Source organism: Gambusia affinis, linkage group LG09 (assembly GCF_019740435.1).
Source record: "Gambusia affinis linkage group LG09, SWU_Gaff_1.0, whole genome shotgun sequence".
NCBI classification, from domain to species: domain Eukaryota; kingdom Metazoa; phylum Chordata; class Actinopteri; order Cyprinodontiformes; family Poeciliidae; genus Gambusia; species Gambusia affinis.
Window position 1 is genome coordinate 19,258,040 of NC_057876.1, and position 26,950 is coordinate 19,284,989.

General features: G+C 36.0%; 2 protein-coding genes across 3 annotated transcripts; both read right to left on the reverse strand.

Moving 5' to 3' along the window:
• Window positions 1-4,887: 4,887 nt before the first annotated feature.
• On the reverse strand, window positions 4,888-6,314 carry LOC122837465. Its single transcript, XM_044127820.1, has 4 exons — window positions 6,311-6,314; window positions 5,845-6,189; window positions 5,398-5,745; window positions 4,888-4,913 (listed from the first exon to the last, which is right to left on the reverse strand). Exons 1-4 carry the CDS (start codon window positions 6,312-6,314, stop codon window positions 4,888-4,890), a joined length of 723 nt encoding a protein of 240 aa, XP_043983755.1.
• Window positions 6,315-11,596: 5,282 nt separating this feature from the next.
• gpc2 (glypican 2) lies at window positions 11,597-25,855 on the reverse strand. 2 transcript variants are annotated; one of them, XM_044127610.1, is made up of 11 exons: window positions 25,388-25,855; window positions 23,621-23,779; window positions 22,224-22,358; window positions 21,092-21,267; window positions 20,889-20,969; window positions 20,168-20,333; window positions 18,273-18,403; window positions 17,088-17,228; window positions 15,273-15,409; window positions 14,162-14,334; window positions 11,597-13,318 (listed from the first exon to the last, which is right to left on the reverse strand). In XM_044127610.1, the coding sequence occupies exons 1-11, from the start codon at window positions 25,542-25,544 to the stop codon at window positions 13,032-13,034; spliced, it is 1,743 nt and encodes a 580-aa protein (XP_043983545.1). In that variant the 5' UTR covers window positions 25,545-25,855; the 3' UTR covers window positions 11,597-13,031. The 2 variants fall into 2 exon arrangements, with proteins under 2 accessions (XP_043983545.1, XP_043983546.1); XM_044127611.1 differs by lacking the exon at window positions 25,388-25,855 and adding an exon at window positions 24,806-24,939 and having other exon boundaries at window positions 11,612-13,318.
• Window positions 25,856-26,950: the final 1,095 nt, after the last annotated feature.

Below are 26,950 nucleotides of genomic sequence, written 5' to 3' on the forward strand. Positions count from 1 at the left end.
AAAATTGGTTAGACAATAGTGTTCAGTTTGTTATAGAAAATATATAAGTTTTTTAATAGATAAAATCTGTTTTTAATTATTCCAAAGATGACTTATGTTTTTATATAGTCAGTTTATTGAAACAGAAATTATTTTTGTTTTAAGTGATAAGCTGCTGCTGTGAATATTATATTTTCATCAGTGTCAGTATTTCAGCATATATCATGGCTTGATTTTTTTATTCAAACTAACATTTATATACAAAACATTTATATACAAAACTAATGTAGAAAAAAACACCATTTGTTGAACATAATAAAACAGGTTTTAATTAATTTGCATCGTTGGATTCTCTGTTATTTTTGCACATAGAAAAAAAATGTTTTTACCCCATTGCATGGCTGATCCTCATCCAGTTCAGTAAGACTTGTGACTGTTGTATTCTCTGTTATAGAAATAATACATTAGTTGCAGTAATCTTTTGACCAACAGGTCCCAGATTTTATAAGTGGTGAAAATATAATTAGGTGTTCTGCTTTTCTTATATTTGCCTTTTACCTTACTTTGTACGTGAGAAATCAAAGTTCATCAATCTCTCTTTGTGAAGTAGAAATAAACCTTTACATGGAATGGACTTGAAGGTGACTGGTACCTGAGCTGAGACTTTTAGGACGGCTTACCAGGGCAATAGCCTGGAGTTCTGGGGTTTGAGGTTTCCATAGAAAAATTATGTTGAATGGACTTTGTTTATTTCAATTGTAGAAATATACCCAAGACTTAATTGAGTTCATCCAATTAGTCATTTCTATGAGTGAGGTGCCCAATATCTTCTTAAATCTGATCCCAGTATATATACCTTAACACATGTGCAATTAAACAAACAATTTAGAGAAAATATTATACACACAACAAACCTACCTTTGAGATTTTCACAATGTCGTTTTGGCTTTCTTCTTTGGAAAATCAAAGTGATGTTCACAAGAACAGAACAAACCAAAAGTCCTCCAAGCAATACAATAGCATACAGGAACAATTCTTCTCCTAAAAATAGAAACATAGACATTACATGTAATGTAACACATGTAATACTGTTTTAGTGACTCCTAAATCCACTATAGGGATTTAATAAATCATATGCTGTGGCATTTTTTCATATGGTCTGTGTGGCTCTCTATCACAGTGACTACAAAGCAATTCATTTGTCATTTATTTCTAAACTTGTTAGGCATGTGTAAATTAATTGCAAAGATGGAAAAAAAGATAAAGATGTACTTAAAAGCTTACTTGTCTCCACTTTGGTTCCTTCTCCAAACAGGATCTCCCCACAAGTGACCACAGCACAGTAGTAAGTGCCAGTGTCCAAGGAGCTTCGTATAGTTTTAACCAGACGGTATCCACAGCTGCTTCCTGCTTGTTTATTGCAACTTTTTTTATCAGCATAGATGAATCCTGGATTCGATTTTGATTCTGCTCTGAACCAGAACACATCATGTTTATCTGCACACTGGTCTGTGCTTTGTTTTTCTTTTTCCTCTGAGTGAAGTGAACACTGTAGAGTCACTTCAGTTCCAGGCAAAACTGACTTCACTTCTGAAGTTTGAATCACATTGAAAGACTTCTTATTTTGAGATTCTGAGTTTGAAAAAGTAAATAAAAATCATGCAAAGGTTAATTAACTACTTCTTTTTATTAGACATAATGAAAACATATCATATCTTTGTATGAGGATATGAAGATATCTTTGCACAAAATGAAAATATCTTACCATTCACAACCAAGTTGGTGCCATTAACAAAGGTCATTTTATATGCTGACCCTGCATGACATAAATATGTTGCTTCATCCTCTTTGCTGACATTTTTGATGATGAGACAATATGTGTCTTCGACTTTTCTACTTTCGAATCTTGAGTTCAAAAAGTGTTGATCCAGCTTCACTTTATCAAATCTGCCTCCAGCCACTGTTTGGACCTTATGTCCAGAATTTATCTTATACCAGTAAAACAGTCCATTGTCAAGCCCAGTTATGTTACATGTCAGATTCACAGTTTGTCCAAGTTCAGCTTCAGTCAGAGGGATTTTGTCAGGAATCTGTAGGGTTTGAATCACACCTAAAAAAAATTTAAATACAGCCATAATAAAACACAGAACAACAGTAAAAGGTACTCTAAAATAGTATAAAGCTCAACAAAAATTTGACACATTTAAGTAATTATCCTCTTTGAACTCACTCATTGTGGTTAGAACAATGAAAGCAGTCAGTCCTCCAACCATTGTCATTTTTTCCCCGTTGTCTTGCACAACTGATGTCTTTCCACCAAGTTAGAAGATTTGGGTTGTCAATGTTGACGAGATGAAAATCACTTTGATTGGCTAAACTAAAGAGTGCACATCCCACAAATAAGTAAAACAATGACCCATTTTCAAATAATCTGCAATAAAAGTAAAACTTTTCATACATGACTGTAAGGCGGAGGTAAAATTTGGTTCAATTTTTTTTTCTTTTTTTTTTGGTTTTGTGAAACAATAACTGCCTACCTTTTTAGGTCTTAATTACTTTAAACAAAAACATAAATCATGCAAATGTTTGCATTTCTTTGCTATTGTTAATGATGAGCAATATTTTCTTATTTTAAAACAAAGAATGAAACCTTGATTTAACATTAAGATAAATTTAATCTTTTGATCTATTAACGGCCTTTAAATTGTGAATGCCATTAACAGACATGTGTCCCTATAACAGAGTGACCCTATAACAGAAAACAGACATGACCAGTTTTCACATCCTGTCCCGGGCAGCTGGAGGACTGTCTTTGATGAAGATGTCTGCGTTTTCATCGATTTTCAGGTGACCAGTAAATTGACTTAAACAGACTTGAGTGATGCAATATGCAATATGACATTAAAAATACAAACATATTGCATTAACATGGAAATAAACACTAGTTATTCATTTCAGCTCAGAAATGGCCAACATCAGCCAATAGCAATGTTTATTGTTTCATGTAAGTGTTTCAGGGCTTTTTCAGAAATCAGAATATGATCTGAGAGGAAAATGGTGCAAAAAAGAGGTCACCTGAATAGTTCACAGGTTGTTGAGACAGACTCACTGTATCTTGAGTCTGCTCAAACGTGATAAAAATCAAGTCTGCTATGATTTTGCTTTCGATTTTTTAAGTCATCACAATGTTACACGCTCCACTTTGCATAGATCGCAGTATCTGACAAAAACAATGGTGGTTATTTATACAGATTTGTTGCAAAACACTGTGCACTGCTGCAATGCAACTTACAAGGGGTAGATGTTGCTTTTTCCCCAACTTGCATGCTTAATAGGTTTATATTCATAACCAAAGGATAACAAAGTCCCAATGGTACCAGAAAATCAGACATATAAAATCAGGTATGACTAGAGAAAGAAACCGGGAATAAGATACAATACAATACCTTAAAACAGCTATTTAGATATGTCTTTTTTTTTCTTTAATTAAATTTTACTGTTTAAAATAAGACAAATCTGTTTTTGTTTTTTTTTTGTTATCAAATAACTGTTACAAGTTCCTAGCAGTACACAAAATAAATAACATACTTAAAAAAAATTATTTTACCATATTGCATGGTTTATCCTCATCCAGTTCAGTAAGAGACGTGACTGTTGTATCTTCTGTTAAAGGAAAGAGATATTAATTGCAGCAATTATCCTTTTGACCATCAGATAAAACCCTGTCAATATTAGGGTGAGATCATTCCTTGTTTCCACAAATCAGAAAAAGTTATGGGAACTCACATAATCAAGGCACAAAATTATTGGACCTCTGAGTGATTGAGTAATGTTAGAATATGCACTGACAGGGTTTTCTTTTGTAGTGTAGTTTGCCTGTTACATAGGCAAACTTGTAGTATAATCATTAAATCAAACTGTGTTTTCTTATTTGTTTTATCAGACTTGCAAATTAATCAATATTAAGTGAATATGATTTTTATATCTGTAATCTGTGATGATTTAAAATGTATCATATGCGAGTCTACATTGTAACTAAGGCTTTACCATATTGCATGGTTTATCCTCATCCAGTTCAGTAAGAGACGTGACTGTTGTATCTTCTGTTAAAGGAAAGAGATATTAATTGCAGCAATTATCCTTTTGACCATCAGATAAAACCCCTGTCAATATTAGGTGAGATCATTCCTTGTTTCCACAAATGTTATGGGAACTCACATAATCAAGGCACAAAATTATTGGACCTCTGAGTGATTGAGTAATGTTAGAATATGCACTGACAGGGTTTTCTTTTGTAGTGTAGTTTGCCTGTTACATAGGCAAACTTGTAGTATAATCATTAAATCAAACTGTGTTTTCTTATTTGTTTTATCAGACTTGCAAATTAATCAATATTAAGTGAATATGATTTTTATATCTGTAATCTGTGATGATTTAAAATGCATCGTATGCGAGTCTACATTGTAACTAAGGCATTTCGGTGCGACCTCAAACAGGGAACATTAAGACAAGGACTGAGGCAGGCAGGCACTCCTATCAGTTGTAGGCAGACACCGAGGAGACTATGTCCATAATGAGGAAAATGGTTTCCATGGCAACAAGATGCCATCACCCTTGAATAGCAAGGATGGACAATACAAAAAAAAAAAACAAAAAAACTCACCAATCCAATACTATATGGCCAAGACCATTTGTCCAAAATTTCCAAGTCCTATGGCTGGGACGTGAAGCTTTTGTTCCATCAAGTCAAGAAAAGTCTGGCCAAACATGCTACAGGTCTGCTTAAGTTACCGGGTAATGGCGCAGTACTCATCGATTGCAATTTAACAATAGGGAGGTTTTTGAAACAACTCATTTTCCAGACACCAAAAAACATTAATTTGTTGCCAAAAAGCATGTGGGTGTGGTTTAAGCGTTTGGCCTGTTAATGGGAGCTGTTTAGACCCAAATGGAAGCATAAAAACATGCAAAAAGTGAATTTTATTTACAAGGTCCCCTTAAAACAACGTCCCTGTGTGATGGTGAAGGAGCAGATATTTAATAAATGTCCTCTATTTATGATCTGGTTACTTAGTCTGGTTAACCCATGGAAGGAAGCAGAATGGGTCATTCAGATGCAGATTGTGAAAATCCTCTCTGATAAATTTCTATGTATTGGGAGGTGGTTTATACTTTGCAGATTTAGGGATGAAGAGGTAAATATAGCTAGTTAGATGGTGTTTCCACTTTTACAAATCCATTTATTTACAAGGCAAGAGAAGTGGAGAAGTAACATCTTTGACACAAGTTTTTGTAATTTGTGAAAATCTGTGAATTACACTGGTTGCAAATACAACATTTCTACTTCTAAAGTCTTCAGACATGTGTAAATTAATTGCAAAGACAAGAAAAAAGATAAAGATGTACTTAAAAGCTTACTTGTCTCCACTTTGGTTCCTTCTCCAAACAGGATCTCCCCACCAGTGACCACAGCACAGTAGTAAGTGCCAGTGTCCGAGGAGCTTCGTATAGTTTTAGCCAGACGGTATCCACAGCTGCTTCCTGCTAGTTTATTGCAACTTTTTTTATCAGCATAGATGAATCCTGGATTCGATTTTGATTCTGCTCTGAACCAGAACACGTCATGTTTATCTGCACATTGGTCTGTGCTTTGTTTTTCTTTTTCCTCTGAGTGAAGTGAACACTGTAGAGTCACACTGGTTCCAAGCAAAATCGACTTCATGTCTGAAGTTTGTTTCACATGAAAAGACTTCTTATTTTGAGAATCTGAGTTTGCAAAAGCAAATACAAAAGGTTTTTTAATAATGTGATTTGATTAGGCATGAACTCAAAAATAGCAAGAAACCAAAAATTAAGTGATCTTACCATTCACAATCAAATTTGTGCCATTAACAAATTTCGGCTGGTATGCTGCTCCTGTCTGACAAAAATATGTTGCTTCATCCTCTTTGCTGACATTTCTGATGATGAGCAAATTTTTGTCTCCCATATTTTTTACTTGAAACCTTGAGTTTGTAAAGTTATTTTCAAGTATTAAGTCTTTAAAAATGCCCCTAACAACTGTTTGGATCATATGTCCATAATTCATTTTATACCAGTAAAACAACCCACTTTGCCGACCAGATGTATCACATGTCAGATTCACAGTTTGACCGAGTTCAGCTTCTGTCAGAGGGATTTTGTCAGGAACCTTTAGGGTTTCAATCACAACTAAAACAAAGAAAGAACAAAATTATTAAAACCACAGAACAGCTAAACGGACACTAACAGAGTCTAAAAGCAAAACAAAAATTTTACACATTTAAATAATAATTATTTTCTTTGAACTCACTCATTGTTCTTAGAAGAATTAACGCTGACAGTCCTCTGAACATTGCCATTGTGTCACCGTTCTCCTGCGCGAATGATGATTTTAGATAGAAGATTTAGGTTATCAACGTCAACAAGACTGAAATCACGCTGATTGGTTCAAACGCAGAAGACGCACACTCTACAAATCCCATGAATATGACCCATTTTCATTCAGTCTGCAATAAAAAGTAACACCTGTCACACATTACTGTAAGGAAGAACTTCAGACTTTTGTTTTGTTTTGTTTTTCAATTTTGTGGTTTTGTAAAACAATCATTCAAATACAGGTTTTTATTTTTTCAAATAAAGATACATTGCCAAATATTTGGCAATGTATCTCACCATACACACAACGTAGGTTTATTTAGTAAATGTTCAGGTTAGAGAAGTCTCCCTTGAACTTGGTAAAGATAAACAATATCTATCCATTTTAAAACAGAGAAGAAAACATTATTTTCACAGTACAATTCTGTACTAAATTACAATTAATTGCTAGTGACAAATGGCTTTTAATAGATTTCAATATCTTGAGCCAGGTGTCACTGTTATATTACTTTATTTATATGTTTGTGGTAAGATGAAACAACTGTTTCTTTTTTGAAGTTAGAAAAAAAACTACTGTATATTTCAAAGTTCAGTCATCAATTTGTAGGAAAGAGAGTGACAAAGGGAATATTAAAAGTAACAGTGTTCCCCCTTAAGTTTGTTTAACATGTTTACTCAGTGATATAATTAAAGTTAGCTAAATTCTATGCAGAGCAGATTTACTATTAAAACTATCAGAAAATAATTTATCCCAATGTTTATGATATTGGAGCGTTTTCATTTGTTTTTAGCTATTAAGACATTTACCAACAATCTGAAACATTCCCAAGCACGCAACAAAGTATGTCAGGTGTGATCAGGTTTCTATGATGAAATTAGTTTGGTTTTCAGCATCGTTCATCCATATTGAAGACACTGTATCACTGTTTGTGCAGAAGTATTTCTGTTTCCCCTAACCTGAACCTATCGGGGACTATTACAGAAATAGGTAATGTCAATGAAAAACAGTGAAATGTATGTTTTTTTAAAACTGAACAATGTTTCATGGGAAAAGTAGTGCAACAAAAGAGGCCACCAGAATTAAACAGAGGTTGTTAAAGTAGATTCTCTGCAACCTGACAGAAATCAGGTCTTTTACATTTGGACTTCAGATTTCTTAAGTCATCACGATGAAGCAATTCTCACCTCAACATTACATAGGTCTTGCAAATATACTGAATCCAAATGTCTGAATAGAACAAAAAAATTTAAAAAAGACATCCCCAATAATGAATTCAAACTTTGGACTCGGCGTTCCCTTGCCCGGACGCGGGTCACCGAGGCCCCACTCTGGAGCCAGGCCTGGAGGGGGGGCACGACGGCGAGTGTCTGGTGGCCGGGCTTTTACCCATGGAGCCTGGCTGGGCTCAGCCCAAAGAGGAAACCTGGGCCCTCCCTCCCATGGGAGGGCCCATGAGAGGGGCCAAAGGGGTCGGGTGCATTGTGTGATGGGAGGTGGCCGAGGAAGGGGGCCCTGGCGGTCCGATCCTCGGTTGCGGAAGCACAAATGTCTATTCTGTTGTTACTTAACCACTAACAACCTCGTCTGAGTACTAACACAGCCCCATCATGGCTGGGGGTTTCTCCATTACAATTGCAACCCACTACTGGCAAAACAGTAATCAAGCCTGAAAAAAAAAATACTTCAGATTTGCCTCAGTTGCCACAGTAAAGGATCTGGGGTGTTTACTTGGCCTTCAAACTCCCCAAATATCCCTTTGAATGAAACTCCACCCCAAAACTCACACGGTCCAAAAGATATATGAACATTTTACAGATGCTCTCCTCATTTATATCATATGTTCTTTCTGAATTGTCTGATGGATGGAAGTTCTTTTGCTGAATGAGTAAGAAGGAGGCGGTGGTGTGACGTTTTGAATGATTAGTTTAAATGCATGTGTGATTGACTCCCACCAAATTTGTTCAATTCAAATAAATACAATTAATACAAAGAAATAAAAACACATAGACGGCTGACTCAGTTGTTGATCTAATGCAGTTGCAGACAAAGAAAATATCACTATGGTTCCACCTCTATGTTCATATTTGAGTCACCCACTGGGGACTTTCTGGAGCTGAAGGTAGGTTGGCTGGACTATCAAGCTGATCTTTTCATGTCAATGTACTCAAATAGCAACAAAAAAACACAATGTTTAACCGCATTTTGTCTATTGCTATGTACTTTCTCTGAACATTGCTGAAGAGGATGCAAAACAGGTCAGCTACAAATATATTATGCAGAGGATTGCAGAATGATTGTCTCCGTAGTTGTAGGTGGAAAATAAGTAATGAAAAGGACAGCTCTGGTGAAGAGAATTTGCTGACTCAGGCTATGCAATATCTAAAGAAACCATTATTTTTCACAGGAACTGTGACAATCATCCACCATATAACTTTTAAAGTATAAAAGTTTGTAAAAAGTAAAAATAAAATAATTGTTTGCTTGTTTTTTCCTCTTTTGTGCTGACCCCGAAATGAGAAAATGTATTTCAGGTGGAAATTCTTTAACTTGAGGTGTATTAATACAAATGCAAATATGAAAAAAAAATTGTTTGCATGAACAAATGGTTTGCACTTAATTACCTATGAAACAAGAAGTAAAGCCACATGCAGTGGCTGAGCTGCAAGATGTAGGTTGTGGCTGGCCATTTCTATGCATCTGGCAGACCGCACAGCATGTTTACTCAGAATGTGCAACGTTCTGTGCGTCAACAGGATATGCAGCCAAAGTGCACTAGATGTTTCGCTGAGCTAAATTTAGCAGAAACTATTGACCTGATCCTATGCTTTCCTGCAACAATAATTTTATGTTGTTCAAATCAATAAAACAAAATATCAACTTAACCTATACAACTACAAAAACTGCAATTAGTTAAATATTAATTGCCATTTTTACCAAGCTTAACGAACATGTCAGTCAGTTTTGAGATTGCTCAGTTAAGGCAGGGTGTGTGTGTTCAGAGTGATAAGGTGAGTTTCAGATCAACCATGACAATGTGGCGAATCTAGCACTACTCTACCCACTACAGGAGGGTAGAGTATCCAAAACTTGTACTCAAGAGTACCACTAATTCAGCATATTTTTACACAAGTAAAAGTTGAATGGAGTTATCCAATAAATAAATCAAGTAATAGTAAAAAAATTATTTTTTTTAATCCACTTAAGTAGTGAGTAAATGATGGTAATATCTCATTTAATATTAAAAGATCATGTCATCAGAAAAACAACAATCTAAAGTAACATGTAAACCCTGGTATTTTGGAAATCAAAATGAAAAAAATATAAATATAATAACAAAATAACACATTTATGTAGTAAACTACTCCTTATAGTATATCTTTTCCAAAAAGTCAAGTAAATGTAGTTACTTTCCATCTCTGAAAACCTGTGATAAAAACCCACTCCCGAATTTGACGTTAGACTGATTATACTAAAATGAAGAAAATCTTGAGGCATTGCGATAATATGTTTTTCAAAAGATAAAAGACATAGAACAGGAAGACCTTCTCATGTGAGTTTAATCAAGAAAAAAAAATGCATGGGGTGCAGCTGTGTTGCATCAAGCAGGGCTTTGATCTGAATTATCTTTCTGTGAGGTTGCATATTTCACTTATTTATGGTAGTGGTAGATTTAGGATGGGTGTTTTTCTAAACTGACAATGCATGGAAGGCCATACAGAAAGCCTCGCCCCACCTTTTTAAATGCTCGTGTGTGCATTGGTGCACCAATGAACCCGCCTAGACAAGGAACAAAAAAAGGGTGACAGAGTTTCGCATCTCCATGGCAATCACATCCCATATCTGCCTTTGACTTTGTCTGATGTGAATCCACACCTCATCTTGACCACACAACCACACTGATGCTAAATTCCATCATTGCTGTTTGTTTGTCACTGTGCTGTACCATAACTTGTGTGAAAATCAGCTCAAGCACCATAAATTAAGTCAAGTTAATTTAAGTACATCAAGCTAATCAGACTCCTCTTGAGTTGTTGCGTTGATTTGTTTGTTTTCTAACATAAGTTTTAATAAATGGCAGACATTAGGATGCAGCTGAAGGTATCTAATTAGAGTCTAAATTAAACACATTAAGTTGCAAATAACACAGCAGTTTAACATCTTAAAGTATTTAAAGTAATTGGATTTAATAAAAAAAAATGTCTAAATTTAAAATAATGTTTTATATTCTTATCAGTGCTATAAAACAATATTTTGATTATAATTACCAAATTAATTTGGTAGTAATAATTTTAAAAGATTATCATCTGGATTGAAACTGCATTGTTGCTGTTGCGTTATATTTTGGAGGCCGCTCTGTAACCCAAACATGCTGACTTGGCGCTGATAAAACCTTTTGTGCCCCCTAATGGTACATTTTATGTCTTTTTTTAGCCATTTGAAAAATTGACATCCTTTTGAGTAGTTGCTGTTGCATTTATATTTGACGGCCTTGGGCCTAAGACGCTGAATTAGTGTTGAAAAATCCTTTAGTGCCCCCTGTTGGTAGATTTTATTTGATTGCTCCTGTCACCCTTGTGAAATTGTTGCATGTTTTTATGGTAGCTCGTGTCGCATTAACTTTTGGCGGCCATCCCTCAACCCAGATGCTGAATTGATGTCAAAAAATCCTTTGGTGCCCCCTGGTGGTAGTTTTTTTTTCTAGGTCTGCTGATTTATTCACATCTATTTCAGTGGTTGGTTGTTCTGTGCTGAACTGGTGTGAGCATAAATGTTTATTTGAAATTGTTTTATTGCTCGTAATTAAAGTTAAATTGATCAAAAAATTGTAGGTTAAACTGACTGCACATCCTTCTTCTAATCAGTGTACACAGTGTTATGACAAAAGTTTGGACCTTTTCTTTCTTCTCATATTTTTTTGACAAAGACTTACAGAGTTTGTTTTTCTCATAAAACAACACAGTAGGCTACTCCCCATGAATTGGCAGATTTGCAGATTGCATAAGCAGATACCTTTGGTTAGTATATGCAATAGGGTATGTGCAATATGCTATGGCATATACTGTATATATATATGTATATATATAGCATAATGACACAAATCTATAGCATAATGACACAAAAATAAGATTTTATACCTCAGTATAAATGTTTAAATGTCAAGAATACAGATTTTAACTGTGCTTTCAGGTATTTTGTGAAATAAAAAAAAGGAACAAAAAATTTTCTTCAGGTTTTTATTGAAGCTGAAAATATCACTGGTTTGATACCAAAAAACAGTTACAACATGAAAAAAAGTTGTGCCATAAATTCACCTTGAAGTTATCAGAGAAAGAGTTCCTGACGTTTAACATATACAACAGATGCTGCCACTCAATTATCTGGCTGCTGATCATCAAAAGCACATAATTAAAACACTTTCATTCATTTGTTGTGTAATTTAATCCTGTGTGTGGTAAAACAATGTAAATGAATGCCACTGTTTCTACTGGAATGCTTTTTTTCTGAACTGACAATCACTTCTGACTTGCTGGTGTTATTCTGTGAAAAAGTTTGGCTCAGAATAAAAAATTTTAAAGCAGAGCAAATAAAAGCTTGATTTTTTTTCTACAGTGGCTGATTTGCATAAATAAACATTTCTTTTTCTGTCAAAACCAGATTTTCCAGGGTCTGTTTGCAGCATTTATACATTCTTTCGAGTCTCAGTGCCTCTTTTCTCTTCAAAAGTCCAACCAACAGACTTCAGTAACTTTGTGTTTTATGTTGACATTTTGGGAAATGTTCTTAGTGCATGAGTCTTTATATGAGCAAACAGCTGATTAGTAGTTTTACTTCAAAATAAAATTCTAAAACATACAAACATCTAGAGCTTGTTGGCAGGAAATTAAAATCAAAATTTTCAGTTGGTAAATATGGTGCACCACGTTTACAACTTAATACCATGCACATCCATTATATGTAGTGACTCAACATATGTAATTTTTGCAGCATTTTGATAGCCAAGCAATACAACACAATCAGGAAATTATTATTCAATAATCTCCCATAAGTTAAGCTTTTTGTCCACAGTGTCAAACAGCAAGCTTTCTGAATATCACTCAAACATGTTTTCTTTGAAACCAGCTGTTTTGGGTTTTTTCTAATAACTCAAAATCATGTTAGAATTAAAGATCGTTCTTTGTTACTTTTGAAAGAAGAAAGTAGAAACATTTCCAAACAGCCAGTAATAATTGGGACCACTAATCTCTACTTCACAGATGACACTATTCACTTTCTCAAACACTCAGAAAAGGTGCTAATTCACTTGATGTTAAAATAATAATACAAAAATCTCTTTCAACTTTCATCAAAAAAGTACACCATTCAGTAACAAACTCCAATAGGTCAAAATCTCACAAATGGCACTTAAAACATAGCTCTACTTGTTTTGGGGGGTGGGGTTTACCTCAAAATTGGGGAATGTTTGCTTTTGATAACTGGGGGGAGAGAATTTCATTTTGATTTCTTCAGTATAGTGTAAAAAAAGTGTTTTCTTTATTGCTAATTTAGCCTCGGTTTGTCCTTGTAATGGAATTGCCTTTTTAAAATCTTCAGAATGTGCTTAAGACGGCAGCATGACAGAAAACTCTCTACAATACCTCCAGATTGTAATAACCAGCTATCTCCACAAGGGGGAAACCATGATTACACACTGCAAAGACAACAAGGAAACAAGGGAGGAAATGTGCAGATGAGGAGAGGTGGCAGAGGCTTTGACACGTCCCTGGCCATGGTTTCTGCTCCACTTGGACCCGTTTCTCTCCCGGCCTCGCGTAGGCTTTGCCGGACTGGAGACGGGGTTACGTGGGGTTTTGCTGTACGGAGGAGAGTGAGGGCCATAACCTGGCCAATCATCACTGTACCTTTCATCATGATCTCCACCCCCTGAGCCACTGCCCTCCTCACCTGAAATAATAATAAAAAAAGATGCATTCATATTCAATCTGGAGGCAATAAGGAGATATATGCCAATAAATATGGATGAATGGTATTTCACAACAAAACTGAATCCTTTGGAGATTAACAGTTCCCTTTAGATTTTTACACATGTAATGTTATGACATGATACATAATATTTTCTTGAGATTTTGTGTGATCAACACAAAATAGTAATTGTGAAGTGAAAGGCAAAAGTTAAATGTTTTTTTAAATGCTTTAACAATTAGGAATCTGAAAAGTGTGGTGTGCTCTATTTCCTATTTCCTTTTACTCTTATACTCCCCCTTTTCAATGGAGAAAAAAAATCTACAAAGATCCACCTTATTCACCTAATCTAATAGGCTAGACAAAGAGTTCATTTATAGAGGTGCTGCAGTGATCATGGCTCAGTTAAATAATTTGTTCAACTTTGCAGAGGTTCACCTTCCAGCAGAACAACAACACTAAAAAAGTCTAAACCGCTTCAATCAAGAGGTTTAGATCAAACATATCCATGTGTTAGAATGGCCCAGCCAAAGTTCAGACCTTAATCTAATTTTGAATATGTGGCAAGCCTTAAAAATGTCATTGGATGATGTTCATTGATGTTCTTCATCCATTCTGACTGAATTGAAAATAAGAATGGTCTAAATGTTCAATCTCTAGATGAGCAAACTCTAATGGCAGAAATTGGAGGTTCCATGAGGAATTGAGCCAGGAAGGGAGATTACAGCTATTTTTAGTACTGATTTATTACACAAAATCCCAATAAAAACAAAAATGTGACAAAAACGTTGAATACTTCAGGAAGGTAACTAAAGGTAAACTCACTGTCTATGAAATTTATATCCTGTCCGCGTTCAGCGTGCTTCAGTTTGTTGGTCACCACCTTCAGATCCACGATTAGCTGTTTGACCTTCACATCTGGACGGGCAATGTCCACCTCCACCTCTGGGTTGTTTATTTGGCTGGCGAGTCCGTTGCCTGTAACATCCGGCAGGTACCTGAACACACAAAGTCATTCACATACTTCCCATCCAAAAGCCATAAATTTTTATGATTTTGAGCAAATTATTTCCTGTCTTAATCACAGCAGTGAAAGAGAAGTTGTTTTAGCTCTCAAAGTCCAGGCTGTTGTAAATGTTGCATCATGAGAAACGACCAGATGACCATGTTTTGCTTGAGACTGAGTCATTGATGTGGCAAATATGCAACAATTCAGATCAAACTGACATATAATGCTACAGAAGGATTTCTATGTACATTTATATTTAGTTTTTTGACCTTGTATACCTCAGGCTGTCAGGCAGGTTCTCAAATATTTCTTGATTCTACAGATAGTAGAGGTGTTAAATTGAACCAGGAAGGTGAATAATCAAAATTAATTCATGAATTACCAAGGGATACATTTAGGAAAAGAAAGCCTAATTTTAACATTGCTATTTGAATTTTTTTAATCAGATGTTTTAATTTTAATCAGATGTAAGCCCTTGTGTAATGGAAAACATACAGCTCAATCAAGCAAAAAATTTAAGAAATAATAAATACAAAGTTAATGCAATCTTTAAATATTATAGCCAGCTTTAGCAAAGAATGAAACTTGATAGCAGTAAATCTGGCTGCTATTCCAGTTCTGATTAGCATGTCTAATTTTAGTGTAGTTATAGTGTCATTGTCACTTAATGCAGCAGTATTAGGAGACTTCATTTTCCTCCTCTCACCAATCCAAATGGACTTGTGTCATACCGTGTCTTATAATGTCAAACCTGCTATCTTGGCTGGATCTGTGAGCATAAAACCAAGCTTCCTGCAGAGAGCATGTGGGTGACTGGTGGAGGCTAAATAAAATACATTCCCTCACTCTCCTCCGTCTATTCCTGAAAGCCTCTCCTACCTTCCCCACATTCATCACCTCCAGTCACTTTCCTCTGATCTGGCTCACCTCCCCCGGGTTTGCCCGTTCCAGCAGCGGTCCTCATTAGTGACGTCGGCAGCCTTCCTCTCATCATTGCAGATGGTGTGTGGGAGGGACACCCAGAAGCCTCGCATAGGCCTCAGTCGCTCCTTCAGCTCAGTAACCTGTGTGGAGGTGGAAGGAAACCGGGAATGATTCAGACTTCGTTTTGAAGTTTCTGTCTTTGTTCGGCTGGCTGAAAGAACCATGTAAGGTCCTGATGGTGGGCAATGTGAAAAGCAGACATGACACTGTTTACTGATTACACCACACTTCCTTTGTTGGAAATATAATTAATACACTAACACATAAATGCTCATATTTATGTTGTAGGTCTAAGTGAGCCCTTGTGTCGTGAAAGACCAATATTTTTTCAAACCATCAACTTTGTTTGACTTTCCCCTCTTTTTGATTTATTGAATTTATCTTAAAGCACTTTTGATCTAATGTTTACAGATAAAGCATGTACATTGTATATAGTTTTACTAAATGACCTAACATGCAGTACTTTCCACAAATGTTTATTCACTTGAATATCACTTGAAATTCAAACACTAATGTATTTTTGGGGGATTTTATAAGATGAACCAACACAAAATTGTGCATAGTTATGAATTCAAAACACAAGGATAGCTGGTCTTAAATTATTTTTTAATTATTTTTAAATGGCAAACACTGAAAAGTAGTGAACATCTGTACTTTGAGACCTGGTCTTCAACCTTCCCATAAATTCAACTTCCATATTCCTGCATGAAGCTCCCAATAATATGTTTAACCATGGAAATGTTTTGTCCAGGATTATGTGAAGTCCTATACCACCCACAGTGTTCTGCATGTACCTCCAAATTTTAGTGTCATCTTATCAGTACCTTCCTTCACATCTACTGAGTTTGTCCAAAATCTGAAAATAGGACTTTTTAGTGCACTCTTACATCAATGGCTTTCTACTTGCAACTATTTCATAAAGTTCAGATTTGTGTGGTGCATGACTAAGAATGTCCTACTGACAGATTTCACACCTGAGCTGTGATTTAAATTTTTTTTAACTTCTCCAGAGTTACCATGGACCGCTTGGCTGCTTTCCTGATTAATGCTTTCCTTATCTGGCCTGACAATTTTGCAACGTTTTGGTAGGCATAAAGTTTTGCCCTACAATTTATGTTTTCCTATGACGGATTGGACGGCATTTGATGAGACATTGAAAGGGATGCGGTTTTATAACTTAACAAGACCTGCCCGTTGCATTTTTTCATCTTCGTGGTGCTGTTTGTGCTAATGTTCTCTACCAAACCTCTGAGGTGTTCAAAGAGCAGCTAGATTTATACTGAGATGAATCAAATTACAAACAGGTGGACTCTTGTTACTAAATAGACGACTTCTGAAGGCAGATGACTATACTGGATTTTACTGAACTCAATGGAACTGAAAAAATATGGATACCAGAATGTTTAGTTTGTATGTACAAAATAATCGAAAACCATGTTTTTTCTGCTAGCTCACACTCGTCTGTTACTTGGTGTTGGTCAATAGTCAATAAAATACATTAATATCTGTGATTTGAATGTGGCAAAATATAAAAACTGTTACAGGTGTACAAACTGAAGGCACCAATTGTTTGAAATAACAGTAGTGTGACTAAATAATACAATACAGATTTTTGCATATTAATTAGAGTGCTAAGCCTAGTATTTTGATTTAAAGTTTCTAATAATGAAAGGCTATGGATGTCCAAAGGATTCTCAGCTGCCTACAACAGGACAGCAGAGACTACAATTAGTCTCTGCTGTCATTTTTTCCACTCACCAGCCGGTCCAGGTTGGTGCCTGCAGCTGTGGTGGGTTTCTCCTCGGGGGTGTAGGTGCGAAAAGGCTTCCTGTTCCCTCCTGACTCGCTGGGAGAACGTTTGTTCCTTGCTGGAGTTGGATTCCCACAACCTTGGAACACCTACAAGAAAAAATTTATCAGACACATGTATGTGCAATGAGAATTTTCAGATTTCCTGCTGCTCCAAGTTCATACAACATTTCTGTATTCATGCCATTACTATGCAGCTTCTTACATCATTCCAAAAGTTGACCATAAGCTTTTTACACAAGATTCTTCAACTTCCAAACCGAAGCAACTTAATGTTTGAAAATCTTAAGAGGAAAAACTGTGTGGGCTCTCGCATCCAAAAACTGATTTCCAAAGCATCAATTTAATCAAGATGCAACATTGATCCTTCAACTACACCCACATCCAGCAAATATAAGAAACCAAAATGCTAATTTTTAGGCATGGTGAAACCCAAAAGTGAAAGAGAATAGTGAGGCTTAGCAGTCTTATCTGAGAATCAAAACAAAAACACAAACAAAACCAGTAGTAATGAAACATAATAAATGCCACCAAATTTTCAGAGATGTCAATTATAAATTAAAGGAGAAAATCTTAAGACATCACAAAAGATGGTTGTTTTCTGGAATGAAAACAGAAAATGAGGCTCAAAATTAGGCTTTCATTTTCTGCTTCTAAATCCCTTTTTCCCAACATCCATTTGGAAGATTAGACAATTAAACAAGATTAAAGCTGAACCAGGAATACTGAGAACACAGGATAATTATGTTTATGGACTTGTTTTGTATTTGTGCAAGAGCTCTGTGTATGAATTCACGTAAAGCAGTAATCACTGCACCTGAGTTTATTAGGGATCAAAGATCATTGAGGTCAGGGGTCACAGTATCTCTGCTGGGCGCACTGAACCTTGATGGAACTTTATAAGGCTGAAGCAGAAAAAACAAATGGATAGTTCCCTTGAAATTTGATCACTAAAGCTAACTTTGCAATTCAGTTTGTCATATTGATGTCATTTCAGGTACTATCTTTGTTTATTTGGAAAACAAAGGAGGACCCCTCTTGTTAAGAAGGCCCTGGACCCTTCCCATAAATGACTTCAGTTCTGTTTTAATTAATCTTTATATGCAATCATCTGTTGAGATAGCTTCTTCTTACCTTTCTGGAGATGCTCACACTGTTCTCCTGCATGTGCATAATGGCCTCAGAGACTTTTACAGAAATAGAGTCAGCTGCAAGCTCAAAGTTAAATGGTCCCTCCAGCTTCTCAGATACCACATAGAGAGCATCTGGCAGAAAGAGCAAGAAAAAGTTTGCAGTGAGACACAACAGCAAAGTGTTCAGAATATGTTAACGCACACTAAAAATAGATTTTATGTAACTCATATTGTAAGAGCAAATAAATGTTAAGACATAGGCTTGCTGTGCCTGGATGGAAACTAAAAGTATATTTTACAGGCCAAAAGGTTCACTTTACATATCTTTTAGAGATGTTTAATTAAACTGTAATAATAAAAAGAGGAGAACATAAAATACAAGGTTGGTGATTGTGAGTGGTGATTTAGAATACCTAAAATGAGTGTGAGTGGTTTTTAATAAGAATAAGGGATGAAAGCTAATTTACAGGTTTGATGAAAGGAAAAGGAAAACGCAACAGGACAGATCAGTTGTGACAGACCAGACAGGCATGAATGATTAATGGAGGAACTTATTAGGGAGAAAAGAAAGTGAAAATAAATGAGTGACAAGGGTGCAATAAAAGACCTCTAGCTTTTGCTCTGTCCAGTATAATTATGTTAATGAATCGAAACACTGCCGAAAGTAATTTGGCTGCTGACATTTTCTATTGTAAGGATATTAAGTTGTGAGCGATTTAGCTGAAATCCGTAATCTCCTTCACCTAGAAACTAAAATGTAGCTGAGGTCAGACATCAGGAAACCAAACAGTTCAGCAGAGCACAGCTTGCATAATGACATGAATTTATGGAATAAAAACATTATGGCAGCACCAATATACCAAATACTGAAGATCAAGAATAAAAAAAGCGAGAGCTATTGCCTTTAATCAGCTTTCAATATAAAAAGGACACTAATAGTAAAAAAATATATATATACAATTAAATAAGTTCTAGCTTTAAGAAAGAAATTTCCTAATATGTTGCCATGCAATCAATCTGGGGCGTTTGTAATTTCAACCCTTTACTAAAGTTTATATTTGATTTTAGATATTTTTCAGATCAATACAAAAAAATTATAATCACAACATTGATATATGTTTTTAGATATTTCTGTAAGTTTATGTTCAAAATAAATCAGATACATAATTTACCCTTTATGTTGGTACACAAAGGTATATCTGATCTCCACTTATCACCTTTGAGACATTAAACCATCAACTGGATTTGAGTCCTCCTCTTGTCAGTTTAGTTTATTGAACATGACTAAAACAAACTAGTCCATGGCCTTACAGTTGACCATGCAAATCAGAGCAGAAACCAATGCAACCAAAGAAAACCTCTATAGGCCCCCAAGACTGGATTGTGTGAAGGCTGAAATCTGGGGTTGAATAATTTGTCAGCACTGAACATCTCAAAGAGCACTTTGGTCTATATTATTTGGAAATGAAAGAAATCAAGGTTTGGAGCCACTAGAACCTTCCACAGATCTGTCCACTCAACCAAGCTGAATATTGATGAAGGGCTTTGCTCTTTAAATAGTGGTACTGTTTTCCATAGGAGTCACCTGGTCCAAATGGAGATAAGAACTCCAACATTATAAAAATAGGGTTTCCAGAAGTTTCCAGAAAATAATGTCCATCTAAAATAAGTAATCCTTTAGCATTTTTATTACTATTTTTCAATACAATCCATGAAAATATTATACTTTTAAAAAAAAGAAATGCAATGATGTAAGTTTATGGGTAAAATCTGCAAAATGTAGAATGACGTTGGATCCTTGAAACCTTTTCACAAATATGTCCCATTTTTATATTTATATTGGAAAAATACCAGGACATCATGTGGTGTGGATTGTTTTTCTATCCCTAGATTCACCTATGAAATTGTTCCACTCTGTGTCCAGTTCTGCCTGATTGGCTAAGCATCCCTTCATCACGTTAAGGCACAGTGTGTGGCAGGGCCGGAGAAAGGGCAAACCTCGACACAGGGGGCAGTACCACTGACGCATAAGGCCATGCACACACTCTGAATCTGCTGTCAACTAGAAGACAGACAAAAAACAACACAAAACACACCTTGTCAACAGTGCAAGCTAAAAACAAGGCAGTTTTACATCACCAAAGGAAGTCTTGTGTTAGAAAGCAATTAATAAAATCAGTCTTCTGTCATTCAGCAATCAGTTGGCATTCACTTTACATATTACATATGCATTCACTGATTGCAGTTGGCATTCAGTTGGCATTCAACTGAATGCGCAATATTCATTAAATATTGATTGTTGAAATCAATATTCAATAATATTTGATATTATTGAATATTGATTTCAACAAGTGAAATCAATATTTCACTTGTTGAAATATTCATATGTGCTCTTATGATTTAAATTAAACAAAAATAACTAGTTTAAATGTTCTTGAGAGAGCAGACCTTTTTAGTTTAAATAACATGTAAAGAAGATATTTCAGAAAGTGGCTATTATTAGAAATAAAATAATTTTTTTTTTGCTTGATGGTGAAATTAAGATTACTTGTCTTCATTACATAATGCCACTGTACTTGCCAAGGGAAGAGAAAACTAATCTGGGATTATCACTCACCTTTGTGGCCGTATTTACCATATCCCGACCAAAAGCTAGGCCCTGAGATAGAGCTCTGGCAGCTATGAAAGCTCTGGACACCTGAGAACCAAACCAAATATTGTAATCAGACCCCAACTTTTATTTTCTTAAGACATGTTTCTTATTTTTGGGGAGCCACCAGTACTTCATACATACACACACATGCACACACCCACACACACCTGCACTCGAAGTTTGCGAGGAACATCTCCAAACGGTTGTAGCTGCTCAGTGTGTTTGCTGACACACTCCAGGTAGTCATCACTGAACTGATATTGGGGGTTGACCAATGAGAATACTCGCTCCACAAGTCCGGACCAGAAGTCTGAGAAGACCTCTGTCAGACTCACACTGCCCCCTGAGAACAAAAAGGGTAATGGAAAATTGGGGGGAAATACATCACTAGATAAAAAGGTCACCTAGAGGGGACATTTTCACAAATGTTTTTTAATTCTTTCTTTTGCATTTAACATATTAAGTCTGTGTACTAAAGGTCATCATACATTTTAAGTTATCCACGTACCTTTTTGCTGGGCTACACATAACACAACATTGAGAATATCACATGAGACTAATTTGGTCGGGGAGGCACACTAATCGACTGTCAGCAACTTGTGACTGAAATAACACACTAATTTAGAGCTGAATTAGCTCTCCAGGAGTTCAAAAGACTGGAACACATTGTTCTCTCATCGTGATGGGAAAAGAAATCAACCATAATTTAAACAGAGCTCAACATATGATAAATAAATGCTAAAACATTATAAATATTTGCTGCCATAATGGTAGACTATAATATGGCATGACATGCTGTCTGCCTGTGAAACTTATTGGTCTCCACACAGAATGAGTCTGCGATTGTACAATCTGCAGTCGGGGATACGGCCTCAAATTAGCCAAACATGCTGCTTGGCAGACAAAGACCGGTTGACTAAGCAAGGGACAGCCTGCAGAAGGACTTGCCAGCAAACGGCTGTCGTGCCAAAACGGAGCGATATGGCACAGAATTAGAAACAGTCTGGCATCTGTGGGAATCCAATTTTCCTCCCTTTCTTTTCCTCTAAATTCCACTCGGCATGCCAGCACTCTTCAAAAAAAAGACAAATCTGGTTCTTTACTGCTGCCCACAGAGACTGAGGATTTAATAAAACAGCAGTTCAGCAATGAATTATTTCAGATGCTCGGCAGATTGCTCTTACTATCTTTAGTAAGCCTATAGCCAACATTAACATCTCTCTGCTGCTAGTTTTTTAAAATTACTTCTGAATATATACGAGACCGGGGTCAGGTGGATAGAGGAGGGAATACACCAACCAGAATAATATCTCCGAAGCTCCACGAACAGCTCCTGGAAGACATGTGTGTTCTGAGTGAAGAGGCGGCCGTAGGTCTTGGTAAACATCTGGTTCATAGACTTCTCGGAAAGGTCTATAAGCTCCCTGAAGAACTCTGCACAGACATAGAAAGATTAACTATGATGAAAACCTCATTCACCTTTTATTTTAATACATTATAGTTGTATTTCTGTGTAGGTGGTCCATCACCTCCTCTCCATGTCACAAGATTATCAGCTTACAGGGACATCAGATCCTGAACTGCAGTAAATAACAGCGCGTACTCTATTAAAAATCTGCCTTTAAGACTCATATCCAGTCTCCCACTCCTTAAGCATCTTTATATGACTCAGACATTATATAAAAGTATGAGGGTTTAAAGAAAAAAGGTGATAACAGTCCATGGCAGGTAGGAGGAGAAGTGTAAATTCAGCTAGTGAGCAGGCTGAAACAGAAACCTGCTGCACTTAAATGTTAATTCACCACAACGCAGGCTAAATTGTCTTCAGAGCAGAAACTCATTGAAACCGCTTCCAGATGCATAAAGAGGGCAATTAACTAATTTTATTCATGAAGGTCAGTTTACAGGCTGCGGTTAGTACTCTGACTAAGACTAGCTAGATAGCACATGTCATAGTGAAGTCATTGTGGTTCATTTAAAATAGTTTAAGTTTACAACAGGAAATCTGCAGTGGAGGTGGAAAAAAGAATTTTCATTAGCGGTAAAAAAGGGTCCGATCCGGTTCTGTTTAGTTTGGATGAATTCTGTTAGGTCTATGTAAAACCTCAACACATACAGCAACTAAACTGAATTACGGAAAATATATTACTTTATCACATAATAGTTGTCAAATTTAAGACCTTAAGCATACTTAAAGACCTTTCAACATTTAAACATACTTAAAGGTGTACAAATAATTAGTCTTACTACAAAATTTCTAAGGTATTTAAAATGTTATAGACTTAGTGAACGTTTTTTTTTATAGAGCAATACATTAGACTACATCAAACTAGATGGTGTAGTTTTTTATTTTCATAATAATCTTGTCTAAACAAATGTAAACTATGTTTTTTTAATTTTCTACTTGTTTAAAATTTTTAAAAATGCATATGGTAGGTGGTATAATGGTAAATAGTTTAAATGGAAATAAATGTACTTTTTACTTTTTGGTAATACAACAATTAACATGGATATAAAATGTAATATATTTGACCACTTCAGAGTAGACAATAATCGTTGTTGTGGGATTACAAGTACATATTGAAAAAATAGTTCCTATACCTTTAAACAGGTAAACTTCACAAATTGTGTTTTAATCCATTATAAAAGCAGAAGAACCTCACATTACTTAATATTATATTGTATTAACCTCTCACCATCAAACCGGCGGTGTCTCTGTGTGAAGGTAGTCAAGAGAAATTGGCTGTTGTCTTCGATGGCTTTCAAGAAGTCCCTCTCACTCTGAAGTGACAGAGTCTCCTCCATCTGACTGGAGCAGCAGGTATAATCCTGAGGACAAAGTCGCAGGTGCTCACCTACAACAAAAACATCCGAAGGACCACAAGGTTTGACGACTAATGTACCTTTATTTAAAGAAAAAACATTAGTAAATCAGAAAATGATATGTTCCATCTATAATTACAACTTCATTATAGTGACCTTGCTGGTGTCAGGAAAAAGTCTATTTGTTTACTTTTTATTTAAAGAAAAAACATTAGTAAATCAGAAAATGATATGTTCCATCTATAATTACAACTTCATTATAGTGACCTTGCTGGTGTCAGGAAAAAAGTCTGTTTGTTTACTTTTTATTTAAAGAAAAAGGATTAGTGAAATATAAAATTATATGTTCCTGCTTTCCATCAATAATTACAATCACATGACCATGCTGGTGTCAGAATAAAGTAAATTTGTTTAGGGAAAAGGTCGACTCTTCTTGCCATTAATAGGTTACTTAATAGGGAAATCTAATAAAAGATAATGCTGTGGAAGGAAATTGCAATTTATCTGTATGAATTATTCAAATTAAATTTTTCTTTCTTTGTCAACTGAGGTTCAATCATCTTCCTTTAGGTAATAACATGTGCAAACAACAGCTAAGAGGAGGTGGGGATAACACAGCACTCAAAGGGAACAGATCTTTGTTTATGCAGCATAATTACACCTGGCATGAATATTTGGTTGTTAATACATTGGAAAGTGTCTATCCCAAATCCTCCCTGCCTGACATGCCTCTTGGTTTCTTTTGTTCTCTGTGTGTCTCACCATCAGTCCATTCTCATCCCCGTATTTCCATTTCTAAACTGCCTCCCTTCATCCCTCACCCTCTCTCTCTCCTGGCCATCTGCTCCTCTGGCCCACGGGACAACCAGCAGAGACTCAGGCAGTGAAAGCCCAACACACAAAAATCAATCAATTCTACGGTTGCTTTACACCAAGTTGATTTGCCATGAAATAAATACAGTGCAAGAAAACATTTTTATCCACCATTAATTATAAAAACACCTCAGTGTCTGTGTGGGAGGATTACCAAGTAGTAATTTACATGTACAAGGCTATACCTTCAAAAAGCAGTCCATGAAGCATTTCCCCCTGTTTTTAATTTTAGTCAAAAAGGCATATTTTCTTACAACCCTCTGACAAAACTTCATATTATTCCCAATTGCAAATGCTTGTAATCCACATCAGATCTGCATGGTTTCCTGCTGATTACCACTAGTGAACAGAGCCTGTATATGTAGTCTACATGGATTTAACTGTGGGCTAGTGCAAAGACTAATTAGGGGCGAGGTTCTTTGTTGCACCGGTGTTGGCAATTTGCTCATCCCCTTAATCATCCTATTTAAACCGCGCAGAGGGGAGGAAGGGGCGGGTGTAATTTGTTTTAAATAGCATTGCTTTATGTCTCTCGAGGAAAACTTTCAACAAAACATCGCGTTTTTATGATTTTTTCTTACCTTTGTGTTTAAAGCCAATATATAAAACGTTTTTACTCAAATTGTAACTTTATTTGGGTAATTATGAGGCTTAGTCATGTTTTATATGACTTTCATGAACACAAATTCAACTTTATTCATTCTAACGCATGCTAGAGAAAGCTGCACCCAAGTTGAGCAAAGCAGGCAGTGGGACTGTTGTCTTACCGGAGATCTGAGTCACAGGCGCGGTGCTGGTGCTGTACCCCTTCTCTGAGTACACCTGCCGGGTGTCAGCGCAGCTTCTTCCCGCAGCAGCCACGGGGCTCCGTGTCCCTGACAGGGCAGCGATGGTGCAGAGCCAAACCAGCAACCGGGTGTCCATCCTCACAGCGGGACTCGAAATCAAATGAAGCAAATCCCAGTAGAATGACTGGTGGGTTTATGTAAGACCAAAGTGACTCGCAGAATGAATGACTGAACCGGATAGATGCAGGTAAAAGTATAAAATAGTGACAAGATCCAAAATCATTAGTCCTTTAAAGCAGTCATGGTGCTCCTGATCAACATCCGGGCTGGATTTTTTTTATTTTTTTATTTTTTTTTTACATCATTTGTGTTTCCATGGTGTCCCCCTTTATTTTATTTTTCCTTTCCTGGGATACCCGCCGCTGCGCGTAAACACAGGAGGAGAATGAATGAGGGACTCCTTGCGCTGCTTAACCATCATTTGACGCACCACCACTGTCAAACCCACGGGAATTAACCATGGTGAGACCGGAAAAGGAATTCCTTTCAAAATAATTGTTCAAAACTTCGCGTGTGATTTAATTTTTTAAAATGGCATCACACAGACGAATAATGATAATAAAAGTAACGTAATTACAAAATAAACAATTTTCCAAATTGTTTTTTACCGTTAAACTTAGACTGATACATTAGTTGATCCATACTAGAATGGGTCAAAAATTTCCAGTAACAATGCACTGTAGAAAATAACACAACAGGCCCTGTGTGTAGTGATGGTGAGATGAAGCCTCATGAGGCATTGAACCACTTGAGCCAACTGGTTCGAGAAAGGGTTCATTTCTTGAGGCTTCATGTGCACACAACACCACCTACTGGCCAGGTGTATAATCACAACCAGCTGTATCTTAACACGTGTGATGAATTGAATTTTTGTCTATTATGGCTCTTGGGAATGACTTCACAAAAGGTGAAGAAAAAAAGAGACAGAGAGAGAGAAAGAGATGTATAGAGATAGAGAGAAATATATATACAAAACAATCCTATCCTGTCCCACAGCTATCTTAAAAATCCTAATATAAAAATTAAGAACTTTAAAACTAACTAACCAATCCTATTTATAATAGTGAGATTATTAGTAAAAAGCTCAAATTAAATAAATAACCCAATTATAAGTCCTGAAATAATAAAGTCTAAAAACATTAAATATTAATCCCAGAAAAATAAATAAAGGGGGAAGGGGGGAAAAATTCATTTAGATCAATACCTTGCTTATTCCAGAGCAAATCTGCTTATGATTTGTGTGATGATGGTATTGGAGTTCAAGGTAACTCAAGTTAAATCAAGTGGTGAAAACTCACGTATCCTTAATATTAGAATTAAAATAAAAATTAAAAATAGGATAGCTGTGGGACAGGATAGGATTTTCTCTTTTTTCCTTTCTCTGTGTCTCCCTCTCTCTCTGTATATATATATTTTTTTCTCTCTATCTCTATATATCTTTCTCTCTCTCTTTCTCTCTCTTTTTCTGTCTGTATGTATCTA